The 14,641-nt window shown below is 35.9% G+C and overlaps 1 protein-coding gene across 1 annotated transcript in view; it reads right to left on the bottom strand.

Annotated features, from left to right (window-relative positions):
• CNTN5 (contactin 5) overlaps positions 1-14,641 on the bottom strand; it is a 603,295-nt gene that overhangs the window by 303,432 nt on the left and 285,222 nt on the right. Inside the window, exon 4 of the mRNA XM_031066019.1 lies at positions 11,586-11,716. Coding sequence (XP_030921879.1) covers positions 11,586-11,640 — 55 coding nt within the window. The 5' untranslated portion in view covers positions 11,641-11,716. The remainder of the gene's footprint in view (positions 1-11,585; positions 11,717-14,641) is intronic.

Consider the following 14,641-nt stretch of genomic DNA (forward strand, 5'->3'; position numbering starts at 1 on the left):
GGGCAGAGAACATAATGTGCTGCAGATATGCCTTTGAAACCAGAGCAAAGACAAGTTTCAAGACTCCCAACCTGAAATGAACTCACCAATTGCTAATTTTTTTTGTACTGGTTACTCCTAGACAAATTAAGCAAATGCTAGACAAATTTACTCTGAAATTAATTATAAGAATATTGTGATCAGAGCCTTGGAAAACAGTTTTGATGAATTTCTCTGCAGATACATTAATATTCTTTGTGGATTTAGAACCAGGGCATAGATCTATTTTTAATCCTTTACTTGTATTTCATGCCAAAAAATCTTCATTAAAGCATGCTGCAACTAGAGCTAAGTTTTTTATTTTACAATTTCTCATTTCTTAAGCATCAAGAAAATACCAAAACCATTGTAATTAAATCTGTCTTTAGTAAGAATCTTCTCCCATGAGCCAGTCTGAGAAATCACTGAAATCTTTATATTCTTTATACAGGTAAATAAAATACCTTTTTGAATCCTACAAATATTTTAGGAATTTTGAGCTTCTTGGAATATTATTCAGCACTGTTTACACGGTGGAATGAAATAATATAAGGCTTCCCTATATCAGCTTTTCTAGAAAGAAAACTGATGGAAATGTGGGAAGAGGGAAAGAAAAAATTTAAGTGTTCATGAGAACAGATATGAAAAAAAGTTCTAGGAAGACTCAGGTTGTAAGCTGGAAGGCTTTCTAGAAAGGCATGTGCTTTCGCTCTATTTGGAAGATTAATTAGTATTTTAAAATGAACTTTTTCACTGACATGAGTAATGTAAAAATGAGGTTAATTAAGAAAAGTTCATTACAGAACTCTCTAATTTATGACAAATATACCTTATCAAAGTGGCAACTCAATAATTTCTCCTTTTTAAGTGTTGCTAAGAATGAGAAATATTTTAAACCATAATTTTCTCAAGTCATACATGAAAAAATAATTCATTTAATAATTTTAAAAGTATTTTGCTTGTCATAAAATTCTTACCAGAGGTACTTTAAAACCTTACCAACAAATGTTAGGGTAACTGACCAAAATAAACATAAAAGTGAAAAAAACCTGGAGGGTTCCTTGGAAATGGTGTTTAATTGCATCACCTTTTTTTTTCATACATCACACAATAAAAGGGCTACTTTTTTGCTCTAGATCTGCTTAATTTTTCTTATAGTAGTTTGCCATGTCTACTATACTCTCAGATTGCACTACAGGTCTTGCTGTTCTGTGCAAGCTGGGAGACATGCAAACATACAGCCTTAACTATATAGAATAGAGTAGAAATTATAGACATTGTTAAAGAACATACTAACAGAACAAAGAAGACTGAGACAGTTTTAGAGGAATTTCTTTTCTTTCAGTTTTTAACAAACTTACTTTTTTCATTGCCAAATCTAATCTAATGGGAAATTCTGAAATGCAAAGGAGGACACATAGGATATCTTGCTAAACCCAGTTTCTGATATTTGCTTTGACATCCTTAAAGATGCAGTTTAAAAGTTCTTAAATATTAAACAGTTATGATGCAAACATCAAACTATAGAGCACAGTAGAAGTCTAGAAGTACATACTGATCAACTTTTAGATTTTTTTTTGCCTTGCACTCTTTCCTATTAAATAAGGTAATCCAATTGTAAACAATCTATATAAGGAGGTATACAAACTAAATCATGTTAAAGTGACTAAGTCCATCACTAGGCCCCATTTCACCCAGTAAGTCAAATCAATGGTGAAATTAATGCAACAAGAGATCTTCAATGGTTTCTTTTTATTTCACTATGTCCATTCCTGTTTGAATTGCCCAATTTGTACTTTATTTATGATCTTTTTCCATAGATATGAGTGTTAAACTCATTAAAGTGACACATCAAACACTGTTACAAAATTTTAAGAGCTGCCCAGCAAATGGAAAATACAAATTCTATTCTTTTAAAAATTCTATCTGAAATGGTCATCAAACAATATGGGTTAAGCAAAGAAAAAATATATTACAAACAGAAAAATATGCTACTTTGAGTTAAAAATAAATGATAGTTACAAGTGTAAACTCTACAGAATTGTAATGTTTGGTGTTACTCCTGGTGGGTAAGGTCACCAAATCAGAGTGCATTTATTTTCCTGCAGATGTAATCATTTCACTCCTCACCTTCTGCCCATCTCTGACATATGTACTCTTAGAACAAATTATCACAAATGTGGCTTTACAATATCTTAGCAAAAAATTAGCTATGAGACAAAAGGCATTCATTTCTGTATTCTACCATTTCAGCATATTTTCATTCTATGTTTTTTTGTATGTTTTGCATTATAAAATAATTTTTGAGAGGTTTCTCATTTTTTAATTTTTGAACAGGGTAAGGCTTCAATGACAAGTAAAAAACAGTTAGAGAATCATCTAGACCAAGCAACTCATTTGAGAGTAGTTTCCACAGGGCTTAGAGAAAAACGGCATGATTAGAAAGAGCTGCAGCATTTTTAGAGAGAACTTTCAGAACTACTAAGTTACACTGTCAGGAAATATTTATGAACATGCTCATCTTTTTCTTCTAAAATGGCTGACACTGTGATCCATTGTTCTTTTTTTAATCACTTTAAAATCAATAGTAAATTTCAATGATGCCACATCCCCTTGTAGATGATAAAATTACATTCTTTTTTTACCTAACTCGCTTAAATCACAGGCTTTGTCAGAATGCCTGTCTTCACATTTCTTCCTGGACAAAATGAGAGCACTATCATTCACAGTGTTATAAAGGGTTTAAATACTATCACTTGCAATTCTGTGCTGAGCAGAGATGATACTCTTAATGGCTGTGTGGTGAGCCATAGCAAACCACCTACAGCTTTACGCTGAGCTAAATTGACACTTCGTGTAGTGCCATGACTGCGACACTCCCTTTTCACAGTTGCACACCATACTAAGGGCAAACACAGGCCATGGTGCACTCAGCACAGGGTCACACCCCAGTGGACATCAATGGTACAGGAACAGTCTAGCCACTGAGCTCAGTGTATTAGCTGTAGGGATGCTAAGATTAAAACATAAAAAACTACACAACCTCCTCACTCCCCCAACACACAACCACAGAAAAATTTCAATCTAAACCAGCTCTGTTGGAGTATTTAGCAGAATACTAGAAAAAGCCTTTCTACTTGAATACCCAACATTAAGGTAGATAAATTCAAAGAAGTAAACTAAAACCACTGCTGAAGTGGTCTCAGTACATAGCACATCTAGCCATGTTGAATAAAAGCCAAAATTGCAGGATATGTTCTTCACTATTATTACATTTTCACACTACTGCACTTAATAGGGAAAAGCCTTCCTATAAGAGCAGTCCACTGAGCAAAGCAGTTACCAGTCTCAGTGCTGCATGGAGCTTGATAAACTGCCTCCCACTGTCTTATCATGGAGCAGTATATGCATATATCCCATTTTCTGACAGGAGTGAGATTTATTTTTCACAGTATTTTCATTCAGTTTGGGGAAGAGATTTAGTTACAGCACAGTTAAAAATTGCTGTCACTGAACTGCTAGCACCAATTTAAACAAAGGCGCTATAGAGTTGACTAGTGCATCAAGTCTGGAACAGCAAGAAGTTTCCCCAAAGCTACCTACATTCATCAGCTCACACAGCTATGAAGTGTTTATTCATCATTAGAGATGTGACCTCTCCACATCAGCCAGCTTGTCTCCCGTGTAGAGAAACTGGCAGATTTTACTCTTACCTAATTTAGTAATTTTTCCAAATAATAAGGTTTTCAACACAGGTTGATGATCACTATTTTAGGGTGATTCCAAAAAGTGTTTTCAAGTGGTAAGAAAGCTTTTTATATAATCAACTGATGAAAAAAAATATAGAAACAAAACCACATAAGTGGATTTTTTAAATATGAAGACTTCAGGTATGATACAGGCAACAAGTAATAACTTCATATTGGCTAAAATTGCTCTGAGTTTAACCTACTGCCATTACTCCAAGGGGAAAGCCTGAGAGAAAAAGGGAGCACCTCCACCTAGGGAGCAAAGGAGAATACTTGCAAGGAGGCAGATTATTTTATGTGTTGCCTTCTAATGCAGATAGTTATCATATATAGAATAGCTATGGACATTACTGTGGGAAGAAAATCATATCATTGCTGAAAGTTTACAGCTTTAAAAAGTACATGACTTTTCATTCAAACACAGCAACGAGTTTATCTTCCTGGATAATTTCTCATGGTGTCTTATATAAATTCCATCTTTCATGCTCTAAATTTATTCAACCCATGGTAGCAATTAGTTTCTCTGATATTATATGCAATAAAAATATTTTTGCATTTGAAAGAGCATTTACCTCAAAAGTGTGGTCTGTCATTTGTCAGTTCAATCTTGTGTTGTCATTAAGTATAATTTACCATGCTAGGTAAAACCAGAAGAGACCATCATACACACTTGGCAACATATCACTTGAACAGTCCTGACTGGAACTTTTAACCAAAGAAAAGTAAACTCCAGAAGTCTCAAGGACACAGAGAACATTTGAAATAATATGTTTGCTACCTAATGCTGGAATTGAGCAGTGAGAAATAAATACAGAAAACACCCTTGCAGGTGTTTTTTGTTATTGTTGTGTTTTTTTTCCCTAATGTCTTCCCTAACAGAGTATGGTATTTTTCTCAGTTATTTACTGCAAAAATTATCAGCAATTTAAGATTTTTCTTAAAGATTTCCTTCTCTCTTAAGATTTTTCTTTATAGGTAGGAGGCAACCTTAAAATTAGATTTTGTCAGAAGGTTTGAGCTTGGTATTCCTTATGGTTAAAAGCACCAGGTGCTATTTCTTGGAATAAGACTGGAGATGAACCAACAATTTGGTTTGCATTCACTCTTGCTCATGTGGTTGTAGGGCAGTAAAGTAACAAAAATTCCTGAACACATCTAACCTGATAATTTGATAGCATATTGAGAAACTTCTGAGCATCTCTATGAGAGTAAGCAATAGAGAGCCTTCTATGCTCTGAATGAACACCCAGGGGGATGTAGAATATGTATGAAGGGGAAACAGGGATTAGTGCAGCTCAAAATTATTTTGAAGGCAACACAGCCTTACTCTCTTACAGCACTGGTACACTCACACACACACACACACAAACTCACATATTCACTTGCATCCACCACAGAATTTCTATTAGAAACTTGAGAAAACATTTAATTTTTAATTTTTTTTTAATTTTGCTTTCCAACTTAAAGCATTGTCATATCTGCCAGCCTCCTAGCAGACCTCTTCCAATATTGGTTTAACCTCATTACTGAAAAACTAGTATCTCATTTCAAAGCTGAATTTGTCATAATTTCCAAGGTTTCACTGCCTTTTTATTGCACTCCTATTAGAAAAGGCCAGGTCAGTGCTTAAAAAACGTTGTGCTAACTGCTAATGACTTTTTGAAATGAAGTTATTAACTTATTATGTATTTGTGATATTGTTACTGCTGCTTGAAAACTCTAAATTATTCTCTAATATAAGCTAACTACTCCTTGTACATGTCTAGCACTGGAAGTAAGAGAAAACAGACTTAGTTGCTTGTTAAGACCAAGTATTGCTCTTTTTATTACTTCTGATCATGAGAAGTGGTCATCTGGAAGCACACTTGAAGAAAATGATAATCACTTCATAGAATGAATTACTTTTGCCAGCAAGCCAATTACAAATATTCCTACAAAAATTATACCACTGTTGCAATGTGTAGTTTAACAGCTGAATTCCCTGTAGTATGAGTGAAAGTATAAGAGATTCCTGGGAATAAGGACTTCTGGTGAAGGGTCACACACTGCAGTATTTGGAAAAGTATGGCATGAAATATCTAGGAAAAGTCATAAGAACAACATCTTCAACAACATTTTCAACATCTTGTTGGCCAGCAGGAGGAAACTGGCTTAATAAATTGAACATAGAAAATTGTAAAAAACAGAGAACAACCCAGACATGCATACAAGCAGAAGAATTTATCCTAAAATATTTTCTTAAATCCATACTGAGTATCTTTTTTCATGCCTGCAATTTTTCCCATCCTTAACACTCCTGATTATTTAACATTAAACAACATCAGGATTCTGGAGGCAGTAAATATTTTTTACATTTCCATTCTTCTTTTGAATTAAACTTAAAGAAATTGCAGTATTTAGCAGATAAGCGCTTGGCTCCCTGATTCAACTAAGCACTGGATCCAGGAGAGAGGATGTGAACAGCAATCTGCCTTAGTTTTCAGCACAGTGGCTGTTTTCTTGCCTTGTACCCTTTGCAAATGAAGTACTTCAGGATGAGCAGTAGAAGGTTTAAGTGTGTTCTCTCCCATTTTTATTCAGAAGTCTGTGAACAGGAAAGTCCCCAGACACAAATACTTATCTAGAGCTCTGTCTCCAGGATTTTATGCTCAGCTATTGAAGGTGACAAAGTTGTGTGGTATTTCCTGTATTGCCATCTGTGCAGGGCCAGGAGTTGGGGGCAGGGTATTGTGGGTAACTGTATAGATTTATCAGAGATAAACACTGGTCATTCATGTGTTCATCATTCATATGACAGAGTTGCAGCTTTTCACATGCTGTCCACTGAATTGGGAGGACACTGTCTAAAAAATTGAAGAATAAAAATGAAATAGTCCTGGAACTCAGAGTGGTATGCATATTTATATGCTTTGGTTAATGAATTTGTGAACCTTAGGCTATGAATTTTAATCCTGGCCATGGCTGCTGTAGTTCTGAAAGTTACATATTGAGCAGGTTTGTGATGTGTTTTGGAAGCTGATAAGTGCAAATGATAGAGACAATTCCTAAAAGCCCCCAAGTAGTCAGATGGAGAGGGATGGGCACGATAAAAGACAGGAAGCACCTCAGATCCATGCCAGCTGCAGGCAGTCATTGTTTAGTAGTAAGAATGTTTTATGTGGAAATGAATGAATGGTACATAGAGATGAGTTTTAAGGACAAATGTTTACCCACTCAGTGCTATGAACAATGACCGCAGGGTCTCAGAGGTACTGCCTCTATCTTGTGAAGTCTTGCTACTTTCATTATACCCATACATAATTTTATTGATGCCATGAATTATACAGTCTTACAGGGAAAATGAGTCTCACTTTGACTTGATTAACATGCAGAAGGTAATATTACAGAGTGGATAAATGGGCAGGGGAACAAAAAGTCATACAGAATATGTGTTAGATTAAAATAGAATTAGAACTCTATAAATACTTTTCACTTTATTATGCAACTTTTAGCATATATTTAAATTTGAATCATCTTGTAACAGGCAGCAATAATTATTAAAAGGAATGACAGGAGTCCTGTTCTCAAGCTAGCTTTTTCAAGTGTCTTACATCTGGAAATAAAACCCACTATCTTAATTTTTCTATAAATCATGAGATGATAATCTGACATCATTTTTTTTCTATTATAAAAATACTTCCCTTTCTGAAACATGAAGAGACATATCTACTTGTCTCATTAAATGGTCAGACGGTTCTGTTTTAAAGAAAAACCTTTCAGTAATATACATTTCCAACTTCTCTGAGAATTCAGTGCAAGAAAACTTTAACAAGTCTAGACAAAGAAAAAGTTCTCTGCTTAGCTGTTCCTAGTGTGAACCAAAAATAAATAGCCTTTACTACACACCTAAAAGCCAACTCTAAAGTGGTTATGGGGAACCAGGACAAGAGGACCCTGGGAGTATACACCCAGACTAATTCTGATGAACTTAGATTAAATTTAAACTGAGCATCCCTGTACTTTATGTATTCCTGTAAGCAAATAGGATTTTAAAAAGTTACTCTGAATTTCACATTTACAGTTTCCCCCATAGTAAACAATTCTTTTGTAGCATGCTGTCTTTCTTTACAGGAAATCTTTATAGGAGGAAGAAACAGAAAAGAAAAAAAAATACCCCCAAAACCCTCCAAAAATCAACATTTTTATTCCAACTGTCAATTCAGTAGTGAGGCAGTCCCTAGGTCAAAAACAACAGCTTAATTCTTCTTCAATTCCATTTTGGCTTGAAGGGCAGTATTACAGATAAGAAAGAACATATCAATCTGGAGATCTTCTTTTTATCTGTTAATTATCAATATTTCATAAAAGTTAAATTTTTGACAATTTAAATGTATAACTGTGAGCTGTACTCCTGACTACCTTTGCCTTAAACCAGAGTAAGAGACATAATTTAGTCCTCATTCTTATGTTCAGAAAAATACATTTTTCTCCATTCAAATACTATTTTTCATATAGCCTAAGCACACTCCTATACATTCATGCTTAAGTACAACCCAAAATAACAGAGTCAGTTTTAAGATAAAAATGATATAAAAATGGGATCAACACAAACTAGAGAGGTCATCCCTTCTCTTGGATTCTTTCCCTCACCACTGCAAAATCAATACAACAGTGCAGAACTCTCTTCCGAACACTACCTGCTGCTAGGAGTGATCCCATGACATGATGATTAAATGGACAAGTAAGTACTGAATTTTAACACAGTCTAGAAGAACAGAAATTGAATGAACTATCTTCGTCGAGCACCATCAATATCTATTGCTCTGTTGTTAACAGTGCATTCAGGCATCAAACTTACTAGGCTACCTTGAATTGTATCAGCTGTAGGAATGAACTATTTGCAGTTGTAAACACGTTTTAATGACTGCCGCAATATAAAAACATCTCCAAATGCAGGATGATGTAATCAAACATTATAGTTATGGAGACAGTAAATTGCTAGTTGTACAGATGATCTTATTAAAATAACGTCAAATCCAATTTTTTAAAATTTTGTTAATTTCAGCTCTTATAGCATTAGATTAAACAATGAATAATTATTACTGCACATGAAATGATTAAAATGTTATCTTGTGTGGGTGAAAAATGTATGTTATCACATTATATTCAACAATATGTGAAAACAAGCGCTGCAGTTAAAAATATTTCTTACAGAAGTTAAATCTCCTGCATTAATATGGAATAAAGATTTAAAAACCCTAAAGAATCACAAATCAGAATGAGATTTTAAAAAAATGAATGCTTTAGAAACCATCAGATATAAGTAACAAATTAACAGATGAGAGGAACAGTCAATTTTAAATATGGTGCTGAATGACTGGCAAGAGTTTTCAGGGTATAATGTTATTAAAATGAAATTCTTCTGTAAATATTGACTTTCAGTTTAGATTCCCAAGTAGTTACACACTCTTATGCTATATTAGAATTAGTCACTGTCAATGATTTTAAGTCTTTGCACGATGTTGATTGAATGTACGTGCCTAAGCAATGCCTGTGGCAAACATCTGAAGCTTGTTCTTGTGTATCCAATTTTAGGATACAGAATTGTCAGCATATGACATGTGTCACAAATTTTGAAATATATTGATATGTTATACAGAGTTAGGCAAATCTATCTGGAGCAAACTCTACTGGTATTTTCTCTAACAGCAGTTGAAAGTAAGGAGATATTAGCTATGTGAAACCAACTACAGGCTCAGTTACATTAGTTTCACAGATAAACACCTTCCGCCAGATGTGAATGTTTAAATCAAAGATTTCGAGATAAAATAAATAATTCTTAGAAAGAAATCCTATATTTAAATTTCTGACATCCTTCTGAATTTTGCATCAAATTCCTTGCAATTTGTAGCAATAAAAATATCAATTTAAAAAAATTAAATTACATTAATAGGTGGTGGTTGTAAGGTACTACTACTATTAGAATAATCAAAATGCAAACATTTACAATACAAACTAATATTTACAATGTGGCTGATAGTCCAGCACAAAGAAAACAGAAATTTCCCTGTCCAAAATCAACAGACTTAGATAACACAATGAAGCTACAAGAAAGAAACCAGATTAAATTAGACTCTCATGTATGCAATGCAAAGCATGTATGTTGACAACCATGGGCACTTTCCATTATCAAATTCCTGTGTCAAATGTAACTTTATTGTTACTAATCAGATGTTTTATTTCACTGACTTTTAAATTTCACCTTGTGATGACACAAACCCAAAAAATTTTGGAAGAATTTGGGAAAAGAGTAGCTTAGTAACTGCTGAGATGCAATAATCACGTCTTAATACAAGGACAGCAGTTGTCAATATCTTAATCTAAATCTTTACAGTTTCACCACTCAGTGTAGAGGCCCAGATAAGGTGACTTTAGTTACATTCCCACCCACCCTTAGGTCTCACTGTGGTCTGAGAAATGCTCCTTAGGCTTTGGCCTTGAAGAACTGCACCTGGACTAAGCCCCTCTCCAGCTTGTCACAAAGACTGTCTATTCCCAGGAAGTAGAAGAGCACCAGATTTTTTTAAAGAGCAGCCTTTAAAACTTATTTTTCTTGCCTGAAAAACCCAAATGAAATAATATTTCTGTTGCTGAACCTTCAAAGAAAGTTACCAACTTGAATTGCATCCAGGATAGAATACTACTATGACTAAAATCCAGTCTCTTGCAATCTTATAAAAAGTGATCTTAAGTGAGACCCTTTTGAGCTCTTAGTTATGAGGGGCTGATGAGTACTAAAGACCACTATCGATTGACCTTATAAACAGTGGTCCAAAGTGAAGTTTTTTTGAGCTCTTAATTTCCAGAAAATACTTGGCTAATGCGCCTCAATATGGCTGTGAAGCCAAGCAAGAACTTTTAGTAATAACAGATACGAAATTTTGGTAATAACCAAGGACTATCTGGACTAGCAACCTCTGAGAAAGAACAAGTTTTGACTGGAGAAGAGGGGCCATGTGGAGACAGGGCAGCACTTTTCTGTGAGAAAGAACCACAATACAGTACAACTGAGTGCAGGAATGAATGGCAGAAAGAGGAAATAGACTATAAGATGAGATTGGGACCAAAACGAGATTTTCCACAAAAAAGTACACAGCTCCAAGTCCAGGCAGTGACTGTCAGACCCTGGACATCTCATCAGCCATACTGATGCAGCTGAATTGCTGCTTATCACCTGGGTTGACACTGAAAACAGGATGGGCATCTCCTCAAGTGGGTTGGCACTGAGACCAGGATGGGCATCCCCATCATCTGGATTGATGCTGAAGTGAGGGGTGGTGTACCCTTTTTACTTTTCTTTTTCCTCTTTCTTGTCCTCCCTTTTTTCTCTTTTCCTTTCATTAATTAGTCTCTCCCTTTTTGATGGACCTTTTAAATTTCTGTTTTCCCTTCCCTCCTGCCCCTTGATCCAAGACCCACTGTCATGTGCCTAGTCTCTCTTTTCCCTTTACCCTACACTTTTATCTGATCCCCACTCCCACGTGCCTACAAAGCAGATCAGGGACTAACATAACAATTTTCATGCCGGTTGCATAATTTACCAATAATACTCTATGATTCTTTGCAGACTCTCTCACTTCTGTCATTTTTTTCGACCAATGAGCATTTTTGAATCTTATGGGCTTCCTTCCCTTAAGGGTGGGTCATCACATTCAGGCAAATAGTTTTCATAATGAGGTTGATCTTCTTCCAGCATGCTTTTACATCTTCCTGTTTCTGTTTGCAGTTAAGAGCCTTAAAATGATAAGCAAAGTTTTCTTTTTTTTTGTTTTGATTTACCTGAAAGACAGCCAGCGAGTGACAGAAACAGCAAGAGTTTCCATGACAACCACATCCTTGGTCACAAAGGTCTTTCCGTCCCTCTTTGTGCAGTTGTTAGCAATGTTGATGTTTCTTAATTAAAGCTTAGCCTATTGGGAGAAAGACAGATCTCTGTTAGGAAAATTAAAAATATCTCTCAACAATATGACAAACAATTAAAGAGACAAAGCTTCTCCTAATGCAATTAAAAATCTGTTTCCAAAGGACTCTCTATCCCTCTGACTCTCAGACTCAGAGGGGTCTTGCTCCAGTAGTAAATAGTGTTTATAGCTCAAATGTCTGTGGCAGTGCGCTGCATATATGTATATATATTACATGGATATCATATTAAAAATACATGTGCTGTGAAGCTTCGAATTTCCAAAAAGCCAAGATTAGAAGATAGTACACATATCTTTCACAGCAAACATATTCAAAGCACATGGCCTGACCTATGTTCTTATTTTCCTGAAAGTGTGCTGATTTCTGATAGAAAGTGTTTCAAAAAGCTTATGTGGAAGTGTGGGTTAGATGAGTGGACAGTGAGGTGGATTGAGACTTGGCTGGAGGGCAGAGATCAGAGTGCTGTGACCAGCGGTGCAGAGTCTAGTTAGAGCCTGTGGCTCACAGTGCTCCCCAGAGATCGGTACTGGATCCAGTTGTCTTCAGCTTATTAATCAGTGACCCTGGCTGAAGGCAACCCTCAGGAAGTTTGCTGATGATACAGAACTGGGAGGAATGGCTGATACCCCAAAGGTCTGTACAGCCCTCCAAAAAGGCCTCAACATGTTGGAGAGATGGGCAGAGAGGAACTGTCTGAAGGTCAACAAGGGCAAATGCAGCGTGTTGCACCTGTAGAGGAATAACCCCAGCACAGGCTGGGATCTGACCTGCTGGAAAGCAGCTCTGCAGAGAAGGAAGGACCTGAGGGCCCTGGTGGACAACAAGCAGTCCACGAATCAGGAGTGTGTTCTTGTGGTCAAGAAGGCCAGAGGGATCCTGGTGTGCATTAGAGAGAGCCCGCAGGTAGAGGGGGGTGATCCTGCCCCTCTACTCAGCCCTGGGGAGGCACATCTGGAGTGCTGTGTCCAAGTCTGGGCTCCTCACTACAGGAAAGACAAGCAAGTACTGAAGAGGGTTCATCTGAAGGCAATGAAGATGATGAGGGGATTGAAATATCTCTCTTGTGAGGGAAGACTGAGAGTGGTGGCAGAGCACTGGAACAGGCTGCTCAGAGAAGTTGTAGAGCCTCTTTCTCTGGAGATATTCAAGACCTTCCTGGACACAATCCTGTGTAGGTGAATTTGCTTTGGAAGAAGCTTTGAAGTAGGTACCTGCATACTTCCCTTTCAACTCAAACCATTATGTGATTTTTTTCCTGAAAGTAATATGTTGGTATATTTAGTATAAACAATTTTTAAAATGTTTTAGGAAAATCCAGGTGTTTTTACTACTTGCAAACTGGATAGAAATAGATTCCAGATTCAACTTAGTGTATGAAGAATCTACGAATACCTTTGAAAAAACCAGCACTTTTACAAAATATGTTGTTCATACTCATCTCCTACCCTTACCCATATTTGTGATTTCTATCTGTCCCATGACATGAACATAAATTTTGACTTTGTCTTTGATCACTGTCTTCTTAGCTATCACTTTAACAATGTCAGCAATTTTAGCACATTGGAACTCAAGAAATTTTGCATTCAAATGTCTGAAAAGTCAGTCCAAAATATGAGAAAGTTCAGCTGGTTTTGTATTGAAATATGTGTACTTCTGGTCTTTGACTTGAAAAGCATCAAGTTGCAAACATAAAGTTAATTTCCTATATTTAATTAGTCATATCTATTCAGGAGGATTCTGAGATCCTCTTATTGGAGCCCAAGGAATCTTCAATCAGTATAGGCTGTGATTTATAACTAAAAGAGCAATGACATGTGACATAATTATGAGACAAGGGAGAATTTCCTATGTCCTTTTGGGCATAATAGGACTCCAGATAATAACCAGCTTAGTTACATGCCATATTTGCTGCTTTGGGGGTCCTATTCTCTGTTAGAACCCTGACAGTAAGAGAACAGAGGCAAAGTTCTACACACTTGCTAAAAATAAAAATATAAATCATAATGTAAAAATAGGTTCCTGCCGGATTATTCCATTTCAACTGTTCTCTGAGCATCTCTAGCTGTAACCAGTTTTGAATGTCTTTCCATCATATATAGAGAGACACACTGTGTGAGCACAAGATGACATCTCTTTATGTTGCTGGCAGTTATTCCTGCAACAATATAAAGGTGTAGCTTGTCAGCTTTCATTTAAACAGCACAGCAGATATGCTTTTCGACACAGACAAAAAAATCCCATTTTGGATTTGTACTTTCAGGTAACTCAGACCAGGGAAACTTAATATTGGACATACACATAGGTATAAGCAACCCTGAAAGAGAGCACAACAATCTGGTAGACAAGTGACTTTCCACATAGAGCTTGTAACTCATGTAAACCTCCATAGGAAACCTCCTCAATTAATTATTAATGTTTTCTGCCTCTGTTTTTCACTTCACTGATAATCTGCTTTTCAGTCATTGTGTTCCTTTGGTTAGTGAATTATCTCATTCAGCATTCTTTGTTGGCCAGACCTTTGGGAAATAAGTATTTTCATTAAAATTTAAATTTTTCCCTCATGGCCATATCTGTTAAAGACAGTAAAGCAGAGATTTCTCCCCCTGCCCCCAACTTTATTACTTTCTCTTCTTCCTGTTTCCCTAACTTCTTTTCAGCTACTTTTATAACTGTGAAACACAGAAATTATTTTAAATGGTGATTTTTCTCTAGCATCAACTGGGAAACATATACCAAATTTTCCAACATTACAGTATGAGACCGTTGCTGTTTTTATTACTGGGTATTACTAGTGCCTGTGGGATTAGACTGTTAAAATAATAATAGTAATAAAGTTTGTGATTGGTAGAACAGAAACAGGATGAAAAATAACTGGAGCCAAACAGTGGGAACATCAAAATAAAATATGGACT

Source organism: Geospiza fortis, unplaced genomic scaffold (genome assembly GCF_000277835.1).
Source record: "Geospiza fortis unplaced genomic scaffold, GeoFor_1.0 scaffold16, whole genome shotgun sequence".
Taxonomy (NCBI): domain Eukaryota; kingdom Metazoa; phylum Chordata; class Aves; order Passeriformes; family Thraupidae; genus Geospiza; species Geospiza fortis.